Below are 26,562 nucleotides of genomic sequence, written 5' to 3'. Positions count from 1 at the left end.
GGTTTGATGAGTTTTGACATTGATTTCAGACGAAGCAGTGACTGGAATGATTTTGCATTAAAGTCCATCAGCTTTCTGTCAGATCTTCTTTCTTCAGATGACTGTGGCTAGAGCCGAGCTACAAGTTGTCAGGAGGTGACAGCTATCATGCTCCAAAACACATAATGCACTGATTTAAATTAAATTAATTAATTAATTAATTAATTTGAAAAAAAAAAATAAAATCCCGAGCTCTTGTCAGCACCTGCTATGAACAGTCAACCAGTCCTCAGAAAACTGGACACAGACAAATTCACCTCAAGAAAAAAAGGACCTTGGATTTCATACTGAGCCCCTAAACAGGAAGGGCACCAACTTGACCAACAACACTTGACACTCAACCTGTGAAAACTAGATCCAGTATTCTGCATCAATACTTTTACATTTGATACTTTTAGCCTGTTCTCACTCCCAAAGCCTCAAATACAGCAGCCTGGTCAGTGGCCCTACGTGTCACGGTGCCTGCCGTAGCAGTTAGGGTTTTTGTTTTTACCCCTTTCTGTCCCCCCCCTTCTCCTTCACCTGCTCCTTCCCTATGTGTGGCGACCAGTTCCCGCTGCAGTAGAGAGACGCACCTGATCTTCATCAGCTCATCACCTCCAGCTATATTACCCTGGTCTCTCCACTACTCCGGTGACAGATTTTTCCGTCACATATGGTGATTATACTCAAGTTCAAGTTACGATCTCAGTGAAATTTGTCACTTACTATGTTTCTAGTGTTTTTGCTACAGTGTTTTTCCTGAGACTGAACCACAGCTCATGCTTGCGTTTTTTTCCTCCTCCGTGTTGAGATTCTCCAGCGTCCCTCTGCTCGGCTCTCAGTGTCTCTGGCCCGCCTGGAACTTCTCTCCGTCGCCTCCAGTCCACGCTGCCCAGCCTGCCTGCCCTCCTTACTCATTGCTTACTACTGTCTGTTAAATAATCACCCTTGGACTGATTCTCTGCCTCCAGTCCCTGCATTCTGGGTCCAAATAACAAACCCAAACCATAACACTACGCTTCTACTGTAAGTACACTGCAGTCACCCCTCTAGTGTTTTATCTGGAAGAGTACCTCTAGTGAAGTAGTATAAAGAGCAAGACAAATCAAGTAATGTGACTGAACGTAGTTATTTTCTTGAAAGGCAGGATGTTTCTGAACCTAACCAACTACTTTTTGTGCCCAAACCTAAACAAACCATGACTGTTTCACAACGTTAATAACACTCCAGAAGTCATAACATGTCAAACATTTGTCAGCAAACTTTATTTTAGAGAGGGGTAGAAAGAGCATCATAGTTGGAAGCTGAAGGTTCACTCACCAAACTGCAATAATTAACAAGCTTGGAGTGAGAAAATATTGATACTACCCTTACACTTACCCTGCTTCTCTGCACCTCCTATCAGCAAATAATGTTTTTTAAATCCAAAATACAGCCTGATACATAGCTTATAATGTTAAATTGTTGGAGAAATGGCTGTTTATGTCCATTAAGCAGCCTTCATGTTTAATACACAACACTACCCTTCAGCAGTGATCTGTTTACAGGACATGTGTTTCTACACTGCTGCTAACTTTAACCTCCATCCATCAAGTCATTATTTATAACGGCATATCTTTTGCAGGGTTGCGGAGGGCTGGAGCCAATCCCAGCTGACATTAGGTGAGAGGCGGGGCACAAGCTGGGCATGTGGTCAGTCTATCACAGGGCTGACACAGAGACAAACAACCATTTGCACTTTAAAGTCGCAAAATAACCTCTCATCCTACACATTTTTAACATACAGCCTAAGTTGAGTTACTGAGGAGATGCAATCAAAAAAGAGAGGGAAACTGTCAAAAGAATCACGCAGACTGGAGAACAATGAAATAATGAGGGAGAATGAGTCCCACTGAGAAAGCAAGAGGGGTTCAGAAATTAGTGAAAGATAGGATATATGTGATGAAGAGCAGAGTGGGAGTGATGGAGAGCAAAACGAGAGAACCAGATGAGAAGATGAAAGAGACTCAGAGAGCCAGTGAGAGAGATACGATCAATATAGAGAGAATCAGAGACAGGAACTGAGAATGAAGAGGTAAAGACAGGCTGTGAAATGCTGCAGGCTGATCTTTATGCTCTGTTAGCCGTCTGTTTTCACAAAGTCATCTTGCATGATTGATTGATTACAGGAATTAATGGGAGGGTGGCCTACTAATCTCTAGAAAAGAAAATAATTTTTAAATGAAAATCTAGCTGAGCAGCATGGTGTCCCTGATGGACAATATACATACATGAGCAAAAGCACAAAGTCAGGCATGCTACAGATGTGAAACATCATTCCCAGCAGCTGTTTTTGTTGTTTTGTTCTCTTTGTTACTGTGTTTTTATGTATGTGTATTGAGTCATAAATCCTTTTTATGTCAAGACTTAAAACATACAACATTCAGTACATGTTTCTATGTATTTTTGTTAGCATTTTTCAGGGTGGGTTTTTTTTTCTTTTGTGACACTCATTTCTTTGTGCATTTATTCATTGCGTGCCGTTTTACTATTTGAAGTATTTGGGATTTATGGAGCATTTTTCTAAACTTTTGCCTTTATGTTTTAGTACTTCGATTACTTTTAGATATTCAGAATGTTTGTGTTTTTTTTTTTTGTTGTTGTTTTTTTTAGTTTTAGTTTTTTACTTTTGTATGTGTTTCAGTATTTGTAGCATTGTTGGATGTGAGACACCAAAATTGTTTTTTATCACATCTGTCTCCCTTTATCTGACCTATATGCCAGTATCGCCCCCAACAATGGCAAAAAAAAGTCATTTCGTGCATCTTCTTAAAGGTATTTTAGAGTTTGTAACTTCCTCAAAATTGTTTAAAGAAGAATATATTTAAATTTTTATGACGCTGGCATGCATGCATGACAAGAAGGACGTCTCGGTGTGTTTCTGGTGGCGTCAGAAACACTTCACACCTTAATCATTATAACTTAACTTTTAGACAGCTTATTATTTTTCAAAAGCACAACTTTAGTACTTTATTCACTTTGAGTGAAATTGGATTATAAATAATTGAGAATTTTCTCATGTCCTCCAGCTGCTCTGCCTCAACTCGAGACACTTTTTAGCTTTGTTGCTAAAGTGATTGCTTTTGCTTTTGTTTGTATTCTTACTTAGTGCTTTTACTTGTGTTATCACAACAAGCTCACAAATACAGTATATTAGTGCTGGGAGGATATGCTTATCTCCTGATTCCCCGATTCGATACTTTCACAATACTTGGTTGCCTATGATTCTACAAGTATTTCAATTCAATATTGAATTTACTGTGATTTTTGTTTTTTTCTCATTTAGATTTTGTTGATCATGAGTCTCATTTCCAAAAAAAAAAATCACATCACATGTCCGTCTTTCTCAGTATTATTTCAGCAGCATCATTGCTAAACTGCATAGAAAGAAATTAGTGAAATAGTTTTTAAAGTAAAGTGCTCCATGCTGTAAGAATAAATAAAAAAATAGAAAATAGAGTGCTGCGGTGATGATATTTTTTAGGCTAACCAAGATGTAAGCATCATCCTGGTTTCCTCAACTAAAAATAGTTTGTTCAGCAAGATAATCTCCATACATGAACACCACTGTTATGATTTTTGAAGTGTAAATACAAGCACCAGAAGTAAAAAGCTAACGTTTGTCTATAAACAAACTACACTGCGGTCAAGCAACCTTAACATCACCACCACTAAGCTTCCTCCTTCACTATACTGTACAATGATAATAAAAAGCATCATCTTCCACCACTTTCTCATTTCCCCCAAACACCAGTTTGGTCATTCTTCATGTCTTCACTGTTAGCGAACTTCTGTGCGTGGGAAGTGGAGGGCATTGTGCTATAACCTACGTGCATTCACTAACAGCTGAATGTCCAAAACCCGGAAGAAAATGAAACGCCACCAGACATATTAACTGTTTGCATAGATGATTTTTGAACAAAGGCCAACAGCCAGTGAGCAATTTCTACTGGACTGTCTTGTCTTGGTCAACAGGTTTGTCGGGCTGGAAGCGTTGTTGCGGTCAAGCCAAAAATCACATTACTGGCAATGTACGTAATGTAATGCTAATAATGATAATGAAGCTTATGGACAGAAAAGCTTCATGTTTCAGCTTTTCACTTAGCTTTGAAAAGGGGTGGAGCTTCTACTCTGTATCTAGCATAATTGTGTCATAAAATGTTCAAGACTCTAAACATATATTTGTTCAGTGCATAGGCAGAAAACACATGGTTGTCTAATTTTGTCTAGTATTTAATGAATTCCTACATATACTGCATTATATTAGTTTGTGCAAGATTTAATTACTTGCTTAGTAGATCTTGTTACCTTCAAGGCAGACATTTGACATGCCATAACATAAAAAGTACTGATGTAACTAATTACATTAATGATTACTCTTTCTTATTAGGTGAGTCAGTTCCAGGCCTCTGGTATTATGCATGCTAACTCACCATCATGGCTTATGGAAAACATAACTGAGCAATTTTAACAGTTTTTAGTTACACCTGTGTGTGCAGACTAAGTCAGTGTATGTGTGTAAAACAAGGTGTGTAGGGCTTCTGGCTTACCAACATCAGTCATTTCAGACACAGTTGCTGAAAAGGGTCCATCAGGGAATGTTGGAGCATTGTCATTGACATCCTGGACCTTGATGATGAACTCTGACTCTGCCTCAAGCGAGCGGTTTGTCTGCCGGTCAATTGCCCTTGCATGTAGGACATACTGGGACTTCCTTTCTCGGTCCAGGCTCTTGGCCGCGTGGATGTCACCCGATGTCTCGTCAATTATGAAGATAGACCCAGCCCCCTCGCCAGACAGGATGTATCTCACAGAACCGTCGCCTTTGTCAGAGTTGGAGTGGAGCTGTGAATGCAAGAAGAAAATGAGTGGGGGAGGGAGCAGTAAAGTGTCCGACAAGTCTACAATACAGAGTAATAGCCACGTGTCAGGATGAGTGGTCAGTTAATGGTGAGGAGTAGGCAATGAGAGGCACAGCTATCCAATCCAGGAAAGAGAAGCAGGAGTGTTGGAGGATGACAGGTTGTACAAAAGGTTCAGTATCTGTAACAAATTACTGTCACAGAAAATTGAAAAAGTAGTGTGAGAGAACACTTTTGATGACGTCCAGTCTATCCTGAGGAGACTGAGAAAAAGAGCAAATTAAGGATGGAGAGAGGCAGATAAGTAACAGGTAAAGTGAAATTGAGACACCCTGATAAATAGTCATTTAGTTGGTTTAAAGGATTCAACCAAAAATGTAAACTCATTCATTGTCTATGCGTCCCCCTGCAGATAGAAAGTAGGGTGAATTTTCATAGTCCATGAAACATTTCTGGAGCTGAGCGCAAAAACACTGTTGCAGCATTCTCCTAAACAACTGAAGTAGCTTGGGAATTGTAAAAACACAACAGAAAAAAAAAACATCAAATGGCTCCCTACAACTCATCCCGCTTAAACAAGTTTACACGTCTTTTTTAACATTTTACAATTCTATCTATCTTTTATCACCAAGCCCTACCTCAATGCCAAATTTCAGCCTCCTGGGGTGAAAACCGTGTTTGAGGACCTATTAACGGACCCACAGAGCAACCAATAGAGGTGCTGGTCGCAGCTAAAACATAAAAAATATACACATCCAAAATCGTGATTATCTGTGACCACTATGTGGCAGTAGAGAACACCCTCCTGTTACCAGTATGTGGCACAATCACTGTAACTCCAAATAGGCATATAGATGTGTAAAGGCCAGGACTCCGATCAAATGTAACATTTTTGGAAGACTGGATAATGTACTCTCAAGTAACAATAACTTGTTGTTACATTGCAAATAATGCGTTTTTCAGGGGAAAACTGTTGAATGAAAACTCACAATTGTCACATTCGGCATCAACAAGGTCTTAAAGGTTTTCAGACTGTGGGTCATGTCATCCTGCTCAGAGGAGTACATCAATGTATAAAACATGACACTTCCTGTTACTAGGTGGCAATCTGATTTAGCTGATTATTGGCATGTTCGTGCATTCAGACTGGGACTCGTATGTAATGTGTGAAGTTTGGGGCAGATTTGACGATGTACAGTAATCGAGCTACAGCAACTTTTTGTTTAATGGTGAATCATCTTACCGCATTACCAAGGCCAAGGCATTTAACAGACTTAAGCATTTAATCATTTTTCTTCACAAAGATCTGAGGAATTCCCATAAAATTTTAAGTTGGTCAGATTAAATCTATAGGAAGAGTCTTCCTGTTGGGTTTAGTTCATGGCATCATAAGACTTTTTTTTTGTAGATGTAGGTGTGATTCACATGTGCAGTGATTTTCATACATATAGGTGAAACTTCTCATGGGGGCTGCTATTTTGGGGCCGATCCATGGCCAAAAATCATAAAACATCTAAAGTTAGTAGTTATCAAGCATGTTTAGCCCCACAAAAAGCAATTCATTTGGATAAAGAATAATAAACCTAGCAATTCTAATAGGGTCCTTGCACCGCCAATGCTCTGGCCCTAATTATAAAGAATGCCTATAACCTACATAAAATGCGAGACATCGCTTTGATGCATGTGCACTCCACTTAATTGCCTATGATTAGGCGGATAAAAGGTCGCTAAGGGTTCAGTGATACAAAGATAACATTTGAGCTTTGAGATTTTTAGAAAGAGCTCTTTAATTGCCCTGTCTGATGATATCATGAACAAAAATTATACTGTAATTGGATTATTAAGTATTTAAAAACATCAATTCATAAAGCTTGAGCATATGTGGCAAAATGACTTGTTTATTCACAACAAGTCCACTCAGATTCCTAAATGTTTTTGAGGGGATTTGATCATGTCACTTTGCCTCTCCCAACTATTGAGCTTCTAGCTCACCCCAAAATCAAAGAACCTTAAAAAGGCACATGTACCTAGAGACAAAAACTCCACTGTTATAGAACAGGGATTTCTTAGGTAGAGAATTTTATTCAGATTTTTATTCAGGCCAAAATATTGTTGGAGAGAACAAAGTCAAAGGAGGCTTATGAGTGTGTGCCATAAAATGAAACTCCGCGATGCATTGAGTTGTACAGAGAAAAACAAAAATAAACAAGCTTGAACAACGGTGCAGTATAAAGACAAAGAAAATCCATCTCCCTGGCACAATATAAAACATTTAAAACAAAAAGAGCAGACAGGAGAAGACAAAGAAAGGAGGGGAGGAGGATAAAAATACAGCAGCATGAAAACAGTGTTTCTAAGCAGCTGGCGAGGAAGGAGCAGCGACTGACATTTTGAGGCTAAAGTATTTCCCCCTGTGTATGTCTCTCCAGCTTGAAGAACAAAGGCTTGTGAGGGTGTGAAATATGAATCAAAAAGCGTGTGGGCGGGCAGGAAGCAACGGTTATTAATTTAAACAGGTTAATTCCCTTCTGGTGGGATTTACAGGACATGCTACACTGAGCTTCATCACTAAGCATGAGAGCAGAGACAGGATAAGGTGGTTTCACTCTGATTTGATATACTTTATCCACTTTATAGAACATCAGTGCATCCTTCCGTCAACAACGTGAACATGTGTAAAGAGGCTTTTCTCTGCAGAGTTCCAGTGTTGTGGGTTTTCTCTTGCCTTTGCCCTCTGTGTTGTCCTATGGCTGCACACTGACCCTTGTGAACACTGATCATTGTAGAGGGTCGAATGTAGAGGAGTGTGGAATATGGAAAGAGAGATTAGTGTAGCATAGTGGTGTATCTAGCAGTTCTATTCAAATTATTTGAATATTTGGGATGTTGTAAAATGTAAGTCTGCCACTGTATGATTATTGAGCTCTGATATGCAAGGGTAAAGGAACACTATGTTGCTCTGTCTGAGGAAGTGCCCTAAAACATGACACTCAACATTTGTTACAGCCTAGTTGCAATGAAAGGTACCATTGGGGGAGGGTTAGAAAGTCAGGCAGCCAATTCTTTACAAGTTCTAAAACAATAAGCAAGGGAAAAGAAAAACTATCCTTAACCCCCATATCCAAGTGTGTCCAATTACATGAAGACAAAAAGATTACAGAAAAGGTTAAATGGCTTATTTTGGTGAATTAGGAGATAATGTTGTGCCTGTGATGTTTCATCACTGTATATATAATATAGCTGTGTTCACTTTACTTAGACCACCTGTCGTTTAAAAAATGATATCAGTCACGTCCACATGAAAAAAAGTAGCTCGTCTTTTCATCAGGTTACACTAATAAGCATAACTAGTTAAATGCATGGCACTCGGCACTCATACACCATTTGCTTGATTATTCACATTAGGGCAGAAAGCATTAGTTGTGAAGCATGATATACTGTGTGTATATATTATCAAACTTATTACCACAACAGATACATTTGCAGCTCTCTGTCAGCGATGGTTTCTCAGACATTCTACTGACTTCACACAACTGCAGCCCGCTGTGCTGTTAATTCCTCTGTAAATATTAGCGGTTAGCACGATTTGAAAGCCATTCTCCTGCTGCTTTGAATTGAGTCATGTGGAGGCGTGGCTGAGGTAGGATGATAAGAGAGCACTAGTAGACCCCGGACCAGCTGACCCCCTGCCTCTTAATGGAATATGCATGAACACATTAAATAACAAATTTAAATGGAATTCTCTCCCATACTTGACCATTTTCACAAAAAAAACGTAAATGTGCAGAGGCAAAGAGCACTTTGCCTTCAGTTTCATGTGGACTTCCACATTGTCATTGTGAGCATGTAAGCATGCTGACATGAGCATTTGACTCAAAGCAAAACTGTGCTAAAGAAGCTAAAGTCAGTTTTACAAAATACCATGACTACCAACACCATAGTAAACAATACTGGCTAATAAGCACATATTTCACATGGTTGACCTGAAATATAATGAAAAAGGTAGGCAACTGTCATGTCCTTGTCAACTCTTACACTTTGTGTAAACATTTAATACAATTTTTACCACAGGAGAATACTTAAAGACAACAACCACCCTATCCATAGTCTGCTCACCCTGCTGCCATCTGGCAAAAGATACAGAAGTATCCTCTGCCATACCACCAGACTACAGAGCAGCTTCTTCTGATTTGACTCCTGAACTCATCCTTAACACTGCACCATTGTTTATTTTTCTGACTTGATTATTAGTTATTAGATTATTTTTTGTTTATTGTGTGTTATGTAGCTGAGAGAATTACAACAGAAACACACATTTTATTCAATCTTTCATTGCATAATAACAATTAAAATAATCTTGAATCCTGAATTCCAACTGCTGTTGTTTGATTGTCAGCTGATGAGATTCCACATCACACATGCACTGGGTGGCCCTGTCTTTGCTGCTATGTTACAATCATCTTCTTTTGATTTGGTGGGCTAGGCACCCCGTTTTGCTGCCCTTGTCAGTTTGGACAACACCTATTTTGGTGCTACTGTAGCTATTCTAGCCTAGAGCTGGCCACTCTGGTGTGTGTTTATTATTTATTTAATTATCAATAAATATGATGTGATGACGTGATTTTTTTCTTTACCCCCATTGAAAGAGTGAGAAAGCGGGAGGGGGAAAGGGAGGGAGAGGGAGAGAGAATAAGAGAGTGCAGAGGAAAAAACTGCCCTTCACCTGTTGTGTGTATTCCCTTAATGTCAGTGACATATGCTACAGATGCATACATAAAGACTGTGGCAGAAAGCTGGTATGATGTCAATGTGTCTGTACACACGTCGTTTTCAGGTCTATTTTTGCTGGGATACACGCGCATGTCGTGGTTAAAATAAGCAAGACTCAGAATCTGTAGATGACATGCTGCTGCAGCCTTACTTGATACGCGTGTGAGATGTGCTAGTCATGCCGACACTGTGGCTGCTTTAACCTGTTAACATGGATGCCGAAATGAAAAGCAAGACATTCCACCAAGAACACGCACAGCTCACGCAGCAAGTGTGTCCAGCCTGTAACAATATTGATTTATAAGACAGCTGAAGCATTTTTTGTTGACTTTTGCAGCAGGTATAAATATTTACAAATGGTGTCAGGTTATCTTTATTTGGCTGGTTGTTCAATGACAGGATCTTTTAGTTTGTTTCAGCTTTTTTTATTCCCACCACCAAAAGGTGACAGGAGTTGGTTCCTCATAGCAGTTTTAAATACCTTTCAACATATCAATTTCAAAGTTTACTTTCAATTTTGTTTTTGTTCTTGTTTTTGTCTTGATATGATCATCCATAAATATTTTATTTCCTTGTTATTTTCACTGAACAAAAAACTAGCATTTTTGACTACATGTTTCAACCAGGATTACAGCTCATTTTTAGGTCTACTAAAATATACTGCTGGAGTAACAATATGAACTCTATTCTATTCTATTCTATTCTATTCTAATCTGGTGGTAAAGCAGTGGATACTTCTTTAAATTTTCCCCAGACGGCAACAAGATGAACAATAATATTAAGTGTGTTACAGACGATACATGTTTGGGGGTGCTATTGGACTGAGTTGATTGAAAAATGTGGGGAAAAGAAGCCGAATAACTAAAACTATGTTTTTTCTGGTCAAATGTCCTATAATTCTTGGTGGGGCTACAATTAGGACGTTGTTCTACTTAATGGAGCTATAGCCCCATCTAGCCCTATGAGGTTTACAAATGTTCGTAAATTCCTTTTTTAAAAGCATGTACTAAATACGAATACTCAAAGTCCTTGATTTACCAGCTTACTATCAAAAATATTGCATATTTTCATGGTTCATGGATATGTATCAGTGTCTTTCCATCTTAACAATATTCCAGGCACTATCACATAGTCACTGCTGATGTATTTCTGAGAAAAAGAGAGAGAGAGAGAGAGAGAGAGACAGAGAGACAGAGAGAGAGAGAGAGAGACAGAGAGAGAGAGAGAGAGAGAAAGGAGAGAGAGAGGTCCCAGATGTGATGTATTTCTGGGAGTGTGAGGAGCTAAACGAATGAATACATCAAACAGATATCAGCCTTTAACAGCTTGTCGGACGTCGAGTGTCAGACTGATGATGCCATGTTTGGCTGTGGTGCCGTGCTTACCAAGAAACCTGAGCTCATACAGAATCACGCTTGAGAACACGGAGGGGATGCGCACGCACGCATGCACGCACGCACACACACACACACACACACATATATACACATACTCGCCTGGCAAGACATCAAACACACAAAAACTGACAGACAGACAGACACACACACACACACACACACACACACACACACACACATGCATGCACACACCACAGCTCTCCTTAATTTTTGGCAGCAAGTGTATTCCCTTAACAGGGATTAGTTGACTGATCTCTCCAAAACACACACACACACGCACACAGACAGTCTCACACACATGTGCAGAGAACATATGCAATATGCATATGAACAGGATGCAGAGAACCTCCCATGTTGGCTTCGGCTCTTAGTTTTATATTTTGGACTGCACATAAAGTTCTGTGTAACACCAACCTAAAGTCCGGCAATTATTCCCGACAGAGGAAACCGATAACATTATGAATTCTGACACTCCCTCTATGAGTCAGTTAATGCTGTTTAAAGGTCAATCACTTCAATCAAATACCTTAACAATCAACAATACAGTGGTACCTTGTTTCTTAAGTCCCTGCTTCTTTGTGTCAACAAATTCCTTTAAATTTTAGATATTGCTGAAAGGATTTTGTAATAAATGGCCAACTGTTGAATATGCTGTTGAATACTCTCCGTCATCCAGGTCATGGTATATCTAATAGCTACAAAAAGGCAACTGGAGAGGTGAAACATCTTCAACAAACTCAAGTCCCGTTGCCTTAATATAGCACTTAGATATACCAACTGTTGTAGGTAGCTCCAAAACTAAAGGGGTCAGCATAGCTGGTTGCTGTCTTTGGCTGTAGCATCTAGCAGCCATTAGAAAGATAGCTTAGTTAGCTGTGCAGCTAATTGGCCCTATTAAATGACTGGAAATTGCCTGAACCAAGGCCTTGGATCACGGACACAGTTGCCATGACCAACAGGGCTCAGCTGCTTCCCAGTGAACACAGCTGGTCACCAGACTGGGACTGAACACAGCCTCTGAGACCAACAGAGGTCAGTTTGAAAACAGGAGATACAGTATGGAGGGGATGTACAGTGGCTCTGACAGGAGAAGCATTCAGAAGCAGATCAGCAAGTGAGTGTTGGGCATCAGCAGCGTGAAAACGCTGTGTAGAGCTGGAGTAATTTTTACATCTTACTCTGTGAACTGAGGATTTATTTTGACCAAGTCAGAGGTGATTGTGGAAAGACAGACCATCTTGGTGAGTTTTATTTTGATGTAAAAAAAAAAAAATATATGTATGTATATGTACTTTTTTTTTGTCATATTGTGAGTTTATTTTGTTTATTACACTAAAAGCTATGAGCTTGAGAAAGATAGAGAATTTGCTACCTGTGTACTCCCAGCTAAAACTCAGGGCCTATCGGACAATCGTCTCTTGAGGTACAAAGTGGGATTAAGGGACAGGAAAGGCTGGCTCGTTAGCATGCTCACTTCTCTGCAACACATTTACATTTACATTTTTACATTTAGGGCTTTTAGCAGACACTTTTGTCCAAAGCGACTTACAGTAATTCATACATTGATACACTAATGGCGGTGGCTGCCATGCAAGGTACCGACCAGCACATCAGGAGCAGTTTGGGGTTCAGTATCTTGCCCAAGGACACTTACCTTCCGGTAACAAGACGCTGGCTCTACCTCTGAGCCACAGCCGCCCATAGTCTGACTCAAAATGCGCCTTCCAGGAGGTTTCTGTGTCTGCTGGGAGCAGAGGGACTCTAAGTACATAAAGTACATATGAGGTGTGATGAGCCAGTCTTTTAAACTCATCTGACTCGTCTGCACGGGCTAAAATCAAATATGGATATAATACTTTGGAGGAGACAACTACATGACATTTTCTCAAGAGCAACTTGAAGAGGACATCAAATGTGGTGGTGTAACACACTTGTCAAAAGAGTTGAGATCCCTACACACTGGCCATATACCATTGGCAAGTAAAAAGACATTATACCTAGTTCTAACAGGTGATTAAGAAATATATAAGAGCTCTGCTATTAGTGTATTGTATTAATTATCAGATGTGTAATGATTGTTGTCATGGTTACAATGAAGTTACAATGAAGTTATAAAAATGAGAAATGGTTACAGAATCAAATGAAGAGATTAATCAGACAAAAGTAATATACAAGCTGAAGTGGGGTTAAAGGTCGAGAAGTCACAATAAGTTTGCGAAAAAAAGAGGAACAACAGTTGACCAGTATTTCATTGTGTTACCAGAAGCGGCTGCGCAGCCTTATAAGGAAGTAAGCAAAATCTCCCCCTTAAGCAATAGATGGCCAGCTGAGAGAGTATAAAAACGCAGCAACAGGGGAGACAATGTTCTTCCTCCACTCTCCTACCCTGGATTAACCCACCAGACGGAGTATGTGAGCAGCCTATCATCGCAGAATGGACTTCAAGAGATTCGCAGTTGGATCCAAGGATAACAGAGCACAAGCAGGACTAACCATTTTTACCAACCAACTGTGGTTCATAATTTGGACATTGGAGTTCTTTGTTCACTTTGCTGGCATGAAGTTTGGACAAGTTCCCCCCCGATTCAACTGGTGCATAGATCAAGGAAAGGAACCTGAAGCATCGGGAGTGACCCATAGGCTCCCATGCAGTATCCTCCTGAGGGGAGATGGGGTCGACACCTGGGATCCAGCAGTAACAAGCTTCTTCATGAGGTGTAATTCCAGCAAGGAATACCACACCCTCAAAGAAGAAGTGGATCGCTACATGCAGCAGAGAGAAATTGTCTTGGTCAGGATGCAGAAGTGGGACGAGACACCCAAGGGAAGGGTGGTCCCAAAAGCGTTCGTGCAGGGAGTGGTGCAGGCGGTGCATGCATGGTAAGGCCATTCAGGCACCCTACCGACACGGAAGGAATTGGAAAAGCAGCGACTCTGGGTTCCAGGAGGCCAAATTCACTGTGTCCTCAAAGATTGTGAAGTATGCGGTTGATACAACACAGGGCGCACGAGTAGATGGCCTGTCGCTGAAGAAGAAGAGAATCCCGGGAGTGGAGCAGCTTAAGCTGATTCCTAGCTAGAAGAGCAGGAACCAGCAACCCTAACCCTAACCCTAACCCAAGTGCACACAGCACTTGCCACCCTACGTCAGATTGGTCACTGTCTACGGGGTGGTCACCATACAAAGAACAACCTCAGGACTCTGGGTGGGTAGAGCTCTGAAGAAATTGGATTTTGCTAAAAAAAGGACTACCACAGCAGTGCCAATCTCAAGAAGGGGGTGTCAAAAGAGTTGAGATCTCTACACAGTAGGTGATAAGTGTGCAAAATATCTTGAAGGTTCTTAAAGGTTACTCTAGCCTACCAAACTGAAATAGTCCCTTAGGGTTTACAAAAAATTCAATCATAAAATTCATCCTAGCGCCATACCAAGTGCTCAGATAATTTAGAGGAGAGCTGTCATTAACAGGCGTGGCTGGTGGCCATATCTGATTCAAGGGCTTTTCAAGCCAGGTGCCAAGCAAGAGGTAGCAGGGTAGACTTTTGGACGTAGGCAGTAGGAAGCTAGGCGAGTCTCCTCACTACCAGCTTAAGCAGTCCCTATTTAAATCCACATTAAATTAACACCTTGTAGGTTCAGGGACCTAACCCTTTATAACGGAGAGCTGGTCCAGTACCTTCTGAACACGGGTAAACTCGAGATCTAACACACTCCAACACCCTGCCAGATAAGAAAAACTACATTAATACTGCAAACACTGGTAGTTGTGTTTACAGTGATATAGTGAGGAGGCCAATCATATTTTTCCTTGCCCCCCCTGGGATTTACAACGATGTGATTTGACAAACAAGCTATTATTTTGTGTGATCGCTATCACACGTCACTGAGTGACCATTGACATCCACTGGGTGTTAGCTAGCAACTAGCTAACTGTCATTAATTAATTCTCCCAATTATTAATTCTTAACTCTCCTTTTTTTTCTAAAATTAATTTGCATTATCAAACAGTGCTAATTTACTTAAATGTTATGTTATTTCAGTGATAAAATAACTTAAATTCGTGGGTTATCTTTTATGAATCCTATCTAAATAATTTTTAATATCTCTGAGGGAATCTGTCGATCGTCTTTGAATGACAGCGGCCACATCACGGTGCCCCTCATGCACAGTAAGGCCTGGAGCCAGGATGAAGAAAACAGTTGGATCAGGAATGCATACTGTCTTTATATCAACATGGATCCACAAAATGTTGGTTATTTCACAGACAAGTGTTTACTCACATTTTCACAACAATTGACTGTATTTGCTGTAACGTCAGCGTGCAATGCTTGCATGAGGCAACATTAATCTGCAGGAATGATACTGACTCTGTGTTCAGCATTGCTTGCTTCAAGTGTTGACATTTACCCGATGTTGTTGAGCTGATTTTTTACTTGAGTCTCTAAAGTTATGAGGCGGAGCCCGCTTGTCTCCGTTCTTTTGTTTTATTAGCAGGTGTGTTAATTGACCACGATATGAAGCGTCCATAGCGCAAAATGATATCAGAAGAGATCAGAGATAAAACGTAGCCCTCTTTACACTCTCCTCTCTCCCCCTCCTCCTCCTCCTCCTCCTCAGTAGCTGCTGTTTGTATGTATGGGAAACAATTACTCTAGTTTTAGATTGGTCTTCACCAACTCTTGTTGCTGAATACTCCATCATGTTCACAAGCTAGTCATGATCTGTTTTAACCTGCTGTTTGGTAATGGGCATATTAAGATTGGAGCAAAGTGGCAGACCAACCAACTGGCACACTGATTTTGCCATCTCAAGAGTTCTGTCACTAGCATGTGTAAAAATGGTGGTTTTAGTTCAGCGTATCAGTCCAAACTGTACACTCTCACATTCATGCCCACAACAGGATAACCTACATTCTGTTGTAAGAAACACTGACCTTTTCTTTTCTGACAGCCAAATTCGAAGAATAACACTGAGTGTGTTTGGCTTTCCGATGGTTTTGTATCAGGAAATTAACATTGTGCTCTCCGGATGCCAAAAAAAAAGCTTAAATACCTTTAGAGAGGGGTCTGGATATGGTGTGTGTCTATTATTTTTAGTTTATTCTAATTTATTCATATGTCTTTACTGTACGTACAATACGTTTAACAACTTTTGCATTGCTTGCTTTTTCTTTTCTTTTCTTACTATGCTTTTTGTTCTGCACTGAATTACCAATTAAAATACCTTATATGTAAAAAAAAAAAAAAAACTAACTTGGGGATTATCTGATTATCTGTCAATAAATTCAAACTGAACAGAACTAAACAAATGGCAGAAACATACAAGTGCCTATTCTGACTGCCCTGGTCATGATTGATTTTACCGTTTAGTCCACAATCCTTTTTCTCAGACCTTTCAATCCAAGGTGCTGGGTTGTTGTATGTGTCTACATCTGATAACTGTGGCTGTCTGCCAAGTAAGCTTTTATGGCAGGTAAGCATTTTTTTTTCTTTTACTGCAGTCTGTCATGTGCTCAGTGCCAGCTGGAGGAAGAGGGAGGTAAACAAATAATATGATAAAAGAAAAAAGATTTAAGGAAAATATGGACCTAAAGTTTATACACCAACATACTAATGCACACTAATGCTTAGGAATTTGTTAATTTATTCATTCATACAAAGATAAGTTGGCCTACAGGGAATGGTTAGTTGTAAGTTTCATCATGCTGTTGAGGACAGAGAAAATCTCCAAACTAACTGAAAACTGCAGTAGGCATGATTTCATTGAACAGGACTACATGTAGGCATTCCTAGCATTGGATGGACTCCTGCCTTTAGGCAAGCACAGTTCAAAATGTTAAGCATGCAATATGTTAAACCCCAAGGTGTTTTGACCTAGTTGATGCTGAAACACAAAGGAAAATAAAAACAGAACTGAAGTCTGCTACATTTCGTTCCCTTGATCCACTTCCGTCATACTCCCTACAGCTTGGTGTCTTCCCCACTGATTTTAAAACTGCTTGAGTAAAATCTCTTCTAAAGAAAGGCAACTTGGATATACACCAATCAGCCACAACATTAAAACCACTGACAGGTGACGTGAATAACATTGATCATCTCATCACAATGCGATGTTCTGCTGGGAAACCTTGGGTGCTGGCATTCATGTGAATGCCACTTGACACACACCACCCATCCAAACACTGTTGTGGACCAAGTACACCCCCTCATCACAACAACACTACCCGATGGCAGTGGCCCCCCAGCAGGACAATGTGCCCTGACACACCACAAACACTGCTCAGGAACAGCTCGAGGAACACAATAAAGGGCCCAAGGTGTTGATCGGGCCTCCAAATTCCCCAGATCCCAATCTGATCGAGCATCTGTAAGACATGCTGGAGCAGGTCTGATCCATGGAGGCCCCACCCCCCAACATACAGGACCCAGAGGATCCACTATAAAACGCCCTGGTGCCAGACACCACAGGACACCCTCAGAGGTCTTAAGTCCATGTCTTGACAGGTCAGAGCTGTTTTGGCTGCACAAGGAGAACCTTCTGTCACACCGCGGTGAGGGGTGTCTTGTCTTGGGATTTTTTTTGTCTTGTGAATTTCATGTTTTATTTTGAAAAGTAACTCTCCTCTCGTTTCAGGTCACTTGCCCTTCCTCTTGTGTCACCGGTCTGACGTCTCCCCTGATCCCTGATTGTTTCCACCTGTTTCCCATTACCCTCATGTGTCTTATAGTCCGCGTCTCCCTTTGTCCTGTGCCAGAGTATCTCGTTTGTTCGTGTACCTCCAGCCCCATGGTCACAGTTCTTGTCTCGTCCTTGTCCACAGCATCTAAGTTGGTATTCTTTATTCCTTGTCTCCTCTTAGGTAGAGTGATTTTGTGTTGTAATTTTTGTCAGAGCAGTGTTTAAGCTAGCCTTGTTTGGTAACCTTTTTTTCCCCTCTGTTGGAGTGGTTTTGTTTTCATAGTTTTTTTCAGAAATAATGTAGCCTAATTTTATAGCCTTTGTACCTCCCTCCGTTTGGAGCGCTTTTTGTTATTAAATTTTCATAGTGAATATTCCTCGTCAGAGTAGATCAGTTTTCAGCCTTTTTGTTTCCTCCCCTTGGAGTGATTTTCTGTTGTGTTTTGGAATTTTATTTTTTCCTGTTCCTAGTATTCTCAGATAGTCTAGAGTTGATAGCCTTTTTTTGTTATCACTCTGTCTTAAGAGCTGAAAAGTGAATTTACAGAATAAAAGCCTGCTTGATTTGCGAAACCTCTGCATCCGAGTCCTCTTTCTAGTCCAGGCCTGACACCTTCACAATATTAGGCAGGTGGTCATAATGTTATGCCTGATCGGTGTAACACCCACCAACTATATATCATTTTCAAACTTCCCATTTTTTAGCAAAATTTTAGAGAAACTAATTTTATATCATTGAAGTATCCTTTTTCTTCTTTTCTTTTTTCTTTTTTTTTTTTTTAACTCAAACACTGAATTAGAAATGTTTCAAGTTTTAGGACACATCACAGCACAGAGACAGACCTGCTTATCAGGGCCGGCCCGTGGCATATGCAGTACAGGCACATGGTAGGGGCGTTATCCATCCAGAGGGGCACCACAAATGAGGGAAGAGAAACAAATTAAAAACTATTAACTTTTACTATTTTTTAACTTATACTATTTTAATTGTATTATTTCTAAATCTTGCAAAAAAGCCCACAACAACATAACTACATGACCTATTAAGTAGACCCTTTTTCCTCTTAATTAGACTTACCCAGCAGCATCAACACGCTGGAGTTACCTGTGACTGAAATGTGACAAGAATAATAGCTGATCGGCAATCATTTCAGACCAAAGCCCTCTGGTGCCCAGGGAAGAATAAGAAGAGGAGGAAGTGTTACAGAGTGTTAGATAATAATGTTTGCTTATTTAATATACAGCTAGAATTAACATCAGTTACTCCCACCTTATATTTATGAGGGTGTGTTCAGGGGTTTGGGGAATACACTTTTTCGTTTGCAAGAACACCAAGATCTTTTGCAAGTATGATGCAAGAACCATCCACTGTCATCCACCTTCTACCAACCAGGCATACATTTTTATTGACATCTTAGTCAAGTTTGTCAATGTTAGCCCTGCTTGTAATAAGTTGGTCAATTAAAATGCTCTGCCTTTTCCATCCCATTTAGTAACTATTCCTGTTTGTGTTTAGAATGTTACAGGTTATGATCAGTGGTGGAAAGTAACTAAATAGGCAACATTTACTCAAGTGCTGTACAAAAGTACAATTTTGAGGTACTTTTCTCAAGTACTTCCTTTTTATGATACTTTATGCTTTAACTCCACTACATTTCATAAAGAAATATTGTACTCTTTACTCCACTACATTCATTTGACAGCTTTAATTACTAGTTATTTTTTAATATTTTACACATTGGACAATGTTTCAAGCTTTTAAAATGCACATGGTTTAATTTCAATAAATGTTGAAATGATCCAATATCTCACTTAAAATCGAAGGTCAGAGAAAGAGTCAAAATACTTTAAAACAGATCGGAATTTGGATTTTTCTTTTTCCTCTCCTGTTAATCATCTCACGACCCCTCAGACTAATGTGATGTCCCTGTATATAAAATTGTATTTAAAGTAGTTCAAACTAGCTCCACCGCCAGCAGCAACAATGGTAATACGGTGCTTACACATTGATGTTTCAGTATTGATTATCTAATTATGTCATATATAATAATTTATCAGTCAGAGTCAGATTACTGTAATAATGTGGCTTAGGTGCTATTATTGGCTGGGTTTCACCATTAGCAGATTTTTTATTAATATAATTAAACACCCAGTTGTCACATATACTGCTCTTCTCTCTTCAGATGCACTTTTTAAATATTTTGTTCCCTGGCTGTAAATCCTTGGCCACCTGCAGACACCTCCACCTCAGCACCTGTGTGATGGTAATTGTCTAACAGGCTGGACACACTGGTGCTGCTGTGTGGCGTTACCTCATGCTTTTCATTTAGGCATTCATTTTAACAGGTTAAACCGTTCACACAGGATGCTTGACGCGCGCTTTTCAAATTAACCCTCACTTTAGACAGTCCGGCGTAACAAACTACTAAGAATTTTGATTCTTACACACAGTAAACCTCTAATTAATGCGCTTCGACTCACGCTCTGATATGGATTGAGTCAATAAGGAAATAAAACAGCATGTCTGGTTTCAGTGGGAGGAGAGAGAAACTCAGGGCCCTGATGTGTTCACTGTAGTCTGGACCACTCACATGTGTCACCTGGTGGTTGTTGCAAAGTCAGCTGGATAAAATAAAAGTAGAAAAATAAAATAAAAAGAAGAAACATCTGTATATTGACGACAGAACAAATGACTTTGCAATTTGCAAGCGCGTATAATACAAATATTATTTGGAAATCAAATTACTCCCCTTTAAGTAAAAAGAATTAATGAGTAATCAGTCAAAGATCCTCTTTCTTCCCAAACGCCTTTAGACCATAACATTTTACAACACACGCTGTTTTCAGCTCTTTTTCGGCTTCACTGGGCGCACTCCCTTGTCGCTTCTGGTTCTTGTCCTGACTCTAGGCTTTTGCTCATCACCCTTTCAGGCTTTCCGTGGTGAAGCCCCCATGCTTGGCCATGCGGCCAACAGGCATTTAAGGGTGATGGTTTTTGTTTTTCACTTTTTTGAGAGGTGAACAAAGCTCCAGACTGAACTGAAAAGAAAGACTACAAAGATTCCAAAAAGTCACAAGCCAAGCTCACCATTTGCGATAAGGAATAATTTTGTAATTCTCCTTTTTTTGTAGTCAACAGTTTTGGTTCCATGTATCCCAACTCTGCAGCCTGTCACTCGACACAAGACAAGAGCACACATGCTGTGAGTCTCCTCTGTGGCCTCAGATAGGCTTTGTCTGAGCCTGGATTCATCATCCTGAAGAAGTGAGACCAGCTGCTTCACTGAACCTACTGTACAGCAGTTATCATCTATCTATGACTGTGGCTCCCAACGATCACAGAGTCTGCTCGCCATGCTCAGCTCTTTCCAGGAAGCCCATTCATCACCAGAAAGAAGTAGGAAATAACCATATGTTCTATCTGAGAGTTGATGCAGAGCTAATTCTTAAATTACTTTTCTTTTATTGATCTTAGTTGAGTACTCCCCTTTTTGCGTTTTTGAATAGTTTTTGTTAACTGTCGGCAATAGTTTGTTCACTAATTTAACCTTTCATTAATGCCTTATCATTCATCCACTTTAATTTGACTTTGGTGTCAGAATTCTGAGAAAAGAAAAGTCAAAATTCTGACTTTAAATCTCTGGTCACTGTCATTCATAAAGCACTTATATGGCTTATAACATCTAAGCTGTGGTCTGTACTCCTTGGTCATTTCTATTCACATGGCCATGCAATTTACTGAAAGCATTATTTTACGACTGTAGATTTAACAACTATCATCCAACATTCAGTAAATTTGGTACTGTATATAATGTTTTGATATTGTCATTGTTGTTATTTCTTTGCCAATTATTTGAAGAGACTGACATTTTACCAAAACTGCTTGGATGCATTGTTAAGTTGGAACCTATTATGGTCACATGATTATACTAGATTTCATGGCTTTTACCCTATTAAAGCCGGGGTTGGTAAGAAGGAAAAGCCGTCAAGCTCAGGCTAGATAGGTAAAGTATTCAGCCAGTAAATCCCGCCCCCTGCACTCAGGCCCCTCTCCAAAGCCACTCCCCCAAAACCATGAATGCGCACTGTCCTACGACTGTCGAATACCACCGATGGAGTGCCGAGTCCTCACAAGCGGTGGGAAGAGGAGTGTATCAGTGCATCTTTTTCATCAGAACATCTTACTACAAGTAGCTACCTTATGTCTCATTCGCCTTTAAGTAAACACCTAATATTATCGTATTGAACGTAAACAACCAACATAGCCATTGATAGCACTGATAGCTGTCAAGCTAGCTTTGTTAGCATTCAGACATTATTTTGAAAGTGTAAGTGTTTTTTTTGTTACCCTCAGTGATTCACAGATAATACTCATGGTAATACGATGTGTGTGAAGCACATCATCACGTCAGAGAGGACAACAGGAGGGCAACAAGCAATGGCCGAGGAAGTGGAGGCAGAGGCCGTGGACGTGGGTGTGCAACAGGTCAAGGAGCAGATGTTCTCGGAAAAGATGACATACGTCTAGTAAAAGATCTTCAAGCTCAAAGGATTGCACATGAGCAGGTATCTAAAGTCGAACATTACATGTGCATTTTTCTGATAAACACCACCTACAACTAAACTATTTGTGATGGTACAGTATATTGACCAGGCATGTAACTTGGACACACAAGCGCCCTAATCAGAATCACATTTTTTGAAAAGTAGTTTTTCACAATTTGAATTTGTGTTTTGGTGCATAACAACAAACACAGTAGGTAGAAAACTGTAAAGAAAGACAAAGGGCTGGTACTACAAGTCAAAAGCATAAATTTGATAAAATTAAAAAAAAAAACGTCATATAAACTGGGGCATCTGTACAGTTTTGTCCAGGAATGTCTAAAGTATTGACCATTGAAAGTGTATATGTTCACAGTATGCTGAGGACAGTCGAGCTCTGTTCCATAAAAATATCTAATCATGTTGCTCATCTGTTGCTTTACAGGCCAGAATTCAAGGACTACGTTTGGACCAATCACATCAAGTGCTGGAACTCTGCCTGACACCTATTTATTTGTTGTTCTGTATTTACTCCTTGTTTTGCATTATCTCTAACTTGTTTGAATAAAGTCTTGAAAATGATAAATGCCTTTTCTTTACACTTTTCTTTACCAGCATAAACAACCAACCCGTTACAGTTCTTACACTTTACATGATGCACTAATAATAACAACTGAATTAGGTTCAGACTCTTGTTTATTCCATTTCTTGGAACACATGTAAATAAATAACACTACAAAAATAGTATACCTTTTATCATTTAGACAATATACAGTACAATGAGCATGAACAGCTATATTCAGTGTAGGAGATACACTAATAATAAACACTCGTTAATGGGGCACCACCTCCGTTATTTTGTCTATTTGAATAATCCGGAGGTAATTAATCAAATTCGACTGGACAAGTTTAACTTGTATCAATTCTAATCAATTTCAGATCAATTTATTCATCTCATATATGAAGCAGTGAGATTCTACACATATCCATCGGTTCTCCACATTAAAACAAACCTGCACAGACAACGACGCACGGTTAAATATGTTTATTTACTAAATAAATCAAGGTGAATAAATGAAAGGATGATTCAAACAAACAATAATGATAACATAAGATGTAGAGACTAAATGATCATGGTAATGAATGAATGGAGATGAGCGGATGGTAAAGTCACGAGTCTGGGAAGCATTCAAAGATTACTATAGTAATTTTGACACTAACGAGACCTAACCGGATTTCTTATTAATTAAAGATTACTATGAATCAAAAGAAAAGAGACACCACCAACTCAAGAACATGCGTGTGACTCCAGCAGTGTGCGTGGGTGTTTAGCCTACTTTGCCTGAAGACTGGGAGATGTTCACCACTTTGGACCTCTCCGGAGCTGATAGCTTGACCTCGGCTTGAGGTGTCGGTCCAGGAGAAGGAGCTGAGTCGCGGATCGTCTGCGGCTTGAAGATGCCGCTCGAGCCGGATGGATGTCGCAGCTCGTCCGGTCTCCCAGTGGGTTTCTCTCGTCCAGGTGTCGGAGGGAGAGCGCAGTCTGTCCAGTACCCGGCAGGAAGGTCCCGGTCCACTGCCCAGCGGGATGGCACCGCTTGTGAGCGTTGGGGGCGAGCCGGTCTTGGCTTGGCAAATGTCTATTGTTGCAAACCGTCACACGGTTTGTTGATGCAGGCAATTACTGCACAAAGCTGGTTGTTGTAATAAAAAGTCTTCTTCTTGCCTGAAGTGGTGACTCTGAACTTTTGATCGAACTAATTCAACTTTCTTGACGAAAATAACTAGAGAATAACGCTGGCCTGGCGAGTCCTCAGTTATTACTCAAAACAAGACGAATTAAGTCAAATTAACTTCTACTGAGTAAAATAACGATACTTAACAAAACGAAAGCACTTAGAATTAGTGCGTCCTCAAATTAGAAGATTGAGGTAAAAATCGCACGTGGTCAATTGTGCGGAGATTTCTGCCTAAGAGCGTGTCGCAAAAATACAAAAGGTAAAGGTTTAAAGTAAAGCTAAGAAAAATTTAGAAGAAGAGAGCTTTTAAAAAGAGGTTACAGCAAGAGATTACAGCAAGAGAGTGAGTGAGCCGTTGTCTCTTGGTATTTGTAGTCCATATCAGCAGGCGGTTCCTAAGGGGCGGAGGCGAGTTCACTGTGGATCATATCACTCGACACTTACGAAACTTAAATTAAATTAAACCAATTTAATGTTTCGCGATCGTGCTTCACCTTTCTCAGGACCTTACCATGGCAAAATAAATGGACTTAATGAAATAATATGACCTGATTAAATTCGCTGAACGAATAAAAGAAATTAACACTGGATCAAACATGAAAACACTTAAAGATACAGTAGAACTGATAGAATCTGACCACATATATAAGCATTTCTTATAGTTCTAATACCTGTAAATGAAGAAACATATTACAGACTTTTAATCAGGAAAACGTATTAAAACATAGATATCTTGAAAGTTTAATTTCTTTGTACCCGGACTCACCACTGGAGGGCACTGTGGTTCCACCAAACACATGACACAATTAAACATTAAATTTGATTTTAGCCAAATTTCATCACAGAGAAACGGGAGAAAGATCAGTTTTATGAGCTTCTCTTACTGACCCTTAATCTGTTGGAATTAAGAGAATGAGATCCTGACTTAATGGTTAATTAGAAATGGTCTGAAATCTGGAGGAACACAGAGACCATTTGGTGTGGAATGTGGTCCCAGATAAGGAACCAGATGAGTCGTAATTCAGACCTGAAGTGTTTGCATAGAACAAGTCAGAAGGTTTCCAGTGTTCTCTTAAAAGCTAATGTGTGCTTTAGAAGTTAGAGGTGAGGAGAGAGACACAGGTAAAGAGAGAGATACTCTAAAACAAAGAAAGAAAAACATTTGATGTGAGTTAATTTACATATATAAAGACTCTGTATTGACACCTTCCGATGGCCAGTTGTCCCTCCTGGTAAGCTTCACAGAGGCCTCCCCATGACCTGTGAAAGAGGATATGTGTGCTTGCAAGGGAGAGGAGGTTCATCCAAAGGCTTTGAGTTGTAAATTAATTAAAAGTGTCTTCATATGAAGTATTTACAACCAAGAAAAACACTGTCCTCTCATGCCAGGCGATAAGATGGCGCCCCTCTTCCTGTAGAATTGCTTCATCCAGAAAAACAGAGGTGATAAGAAACACAGGGCCTCACATCAAAGATATAAAGGAACACAGCCATGTGCTCCTACATATCCCCCACTTCGATCTGAATGACCGTAGTAGCGGGAACTTTGGATCGATGAAGTCATGATGTCCATCGTCGAGGAAACTGAACTGGTACACTTCATGTTCAGAGTTGGTGTTTGTATTTATCATGTGCTGAGGTCTATTATATAACAAAAATCGTATACATATCAAAAGAAAAGAGAGAAGCCGATAATAATACTGACGACCCTAACTCTTCCTAAGGGTTAATAGGAGGTGCTAATCTTATAGGGTTACAGGGCCTATACTAAAGTTAGTAACTGTCGTCAACTAACTGTAAAAGGGTCGCTATCACTAACTGATCACTGCACTCGAGTAAGAGTGTTTGCTCTAACTGAGTGTCTGTGGAGAAATTTAGATTTCTTGATTTTGCTTTCCCGTTGATTTGTGTCCAAATGATGGAGCTAAATTTTCAATGTATAGGATAACGTTCTCTGGTGATGGTGGGTAAAATTTCCTTCACCAGAAACAGTGGGATAAGATGCAGAAGAATCTTATCTATGGCTGAGCTGTTCACTGAGGATCTAATGTCTCTCGGCGTGCCTGTCATAACGAACTGACAGGTTGTGTGTGAGGATAATCAACCGACATGACTGAAAGGTGAATGATTACTCACGTAAATATGTATTACACCGTTCATATAGATGTACATTTCTGCTTATTTTCTAAGACTGAATGGGAGCAGCTGTAACACAAGCAAGATCCTTTCAGGGATCACTAAAGTATTTCTGATTCTAATTCTGACTATAGCAAGGCGAGTTTTTATTCAGAGCTTCACTGTGGGTTTCGACCACCAAATGATGCTCTACAACGACTGGCTTATGTTTGTAGCACCTGCTGTTGTTGGTTGATCTGTGCTCTGATGTCTGGGATTTCAGCTTGTAGTTTACATCTATAGCGATTTGACTGTGAATAAGCTGATAACATGGACTGCAGAAAATCCAAAATTAAACAAAATATTCTTACAACAATAGCTTTTCAGGAGCCCCCCAA

General features: G+C 39.9%; 1 protein-coding gene across 1 annotated transcript in view; it reads right to left on the bottom strand.

The window, feature by feature from the left end:
• LOC141016475 (cadherin-18-like) overlaps positions 1–26,562 on the bottom strand; it is a 165,690-nt gene that overhangs the window by 99,720 nt on the left and 39,408 nt on the right. Inside the window, exon 2 of the mRNA XM_073490861.1 lies at positions 4,611–4,905. Coding sequence (XP_073346962.1) covers positions 4,611–4,905 — 295 coding nt within the window. The remainder of the gene's footprint in view (positions 1–4,610; positions 4,906–26,562) is intronic.

The sequence above is a fragment of the Pagrus major genome, chromosome 21 (assembly GCF_040436345.1).
Source record: "Pagrus major chromosome 21, Pma_NU_1.0".
NCBI lineage: Eukaryota > Metazoa > Chordata > Actinopteri > Spariformes > Sparidae > Pagrus > Pagrus major.
This window is presented reverse-complemented; position numbering and strand designations above follow the sequence as displayed.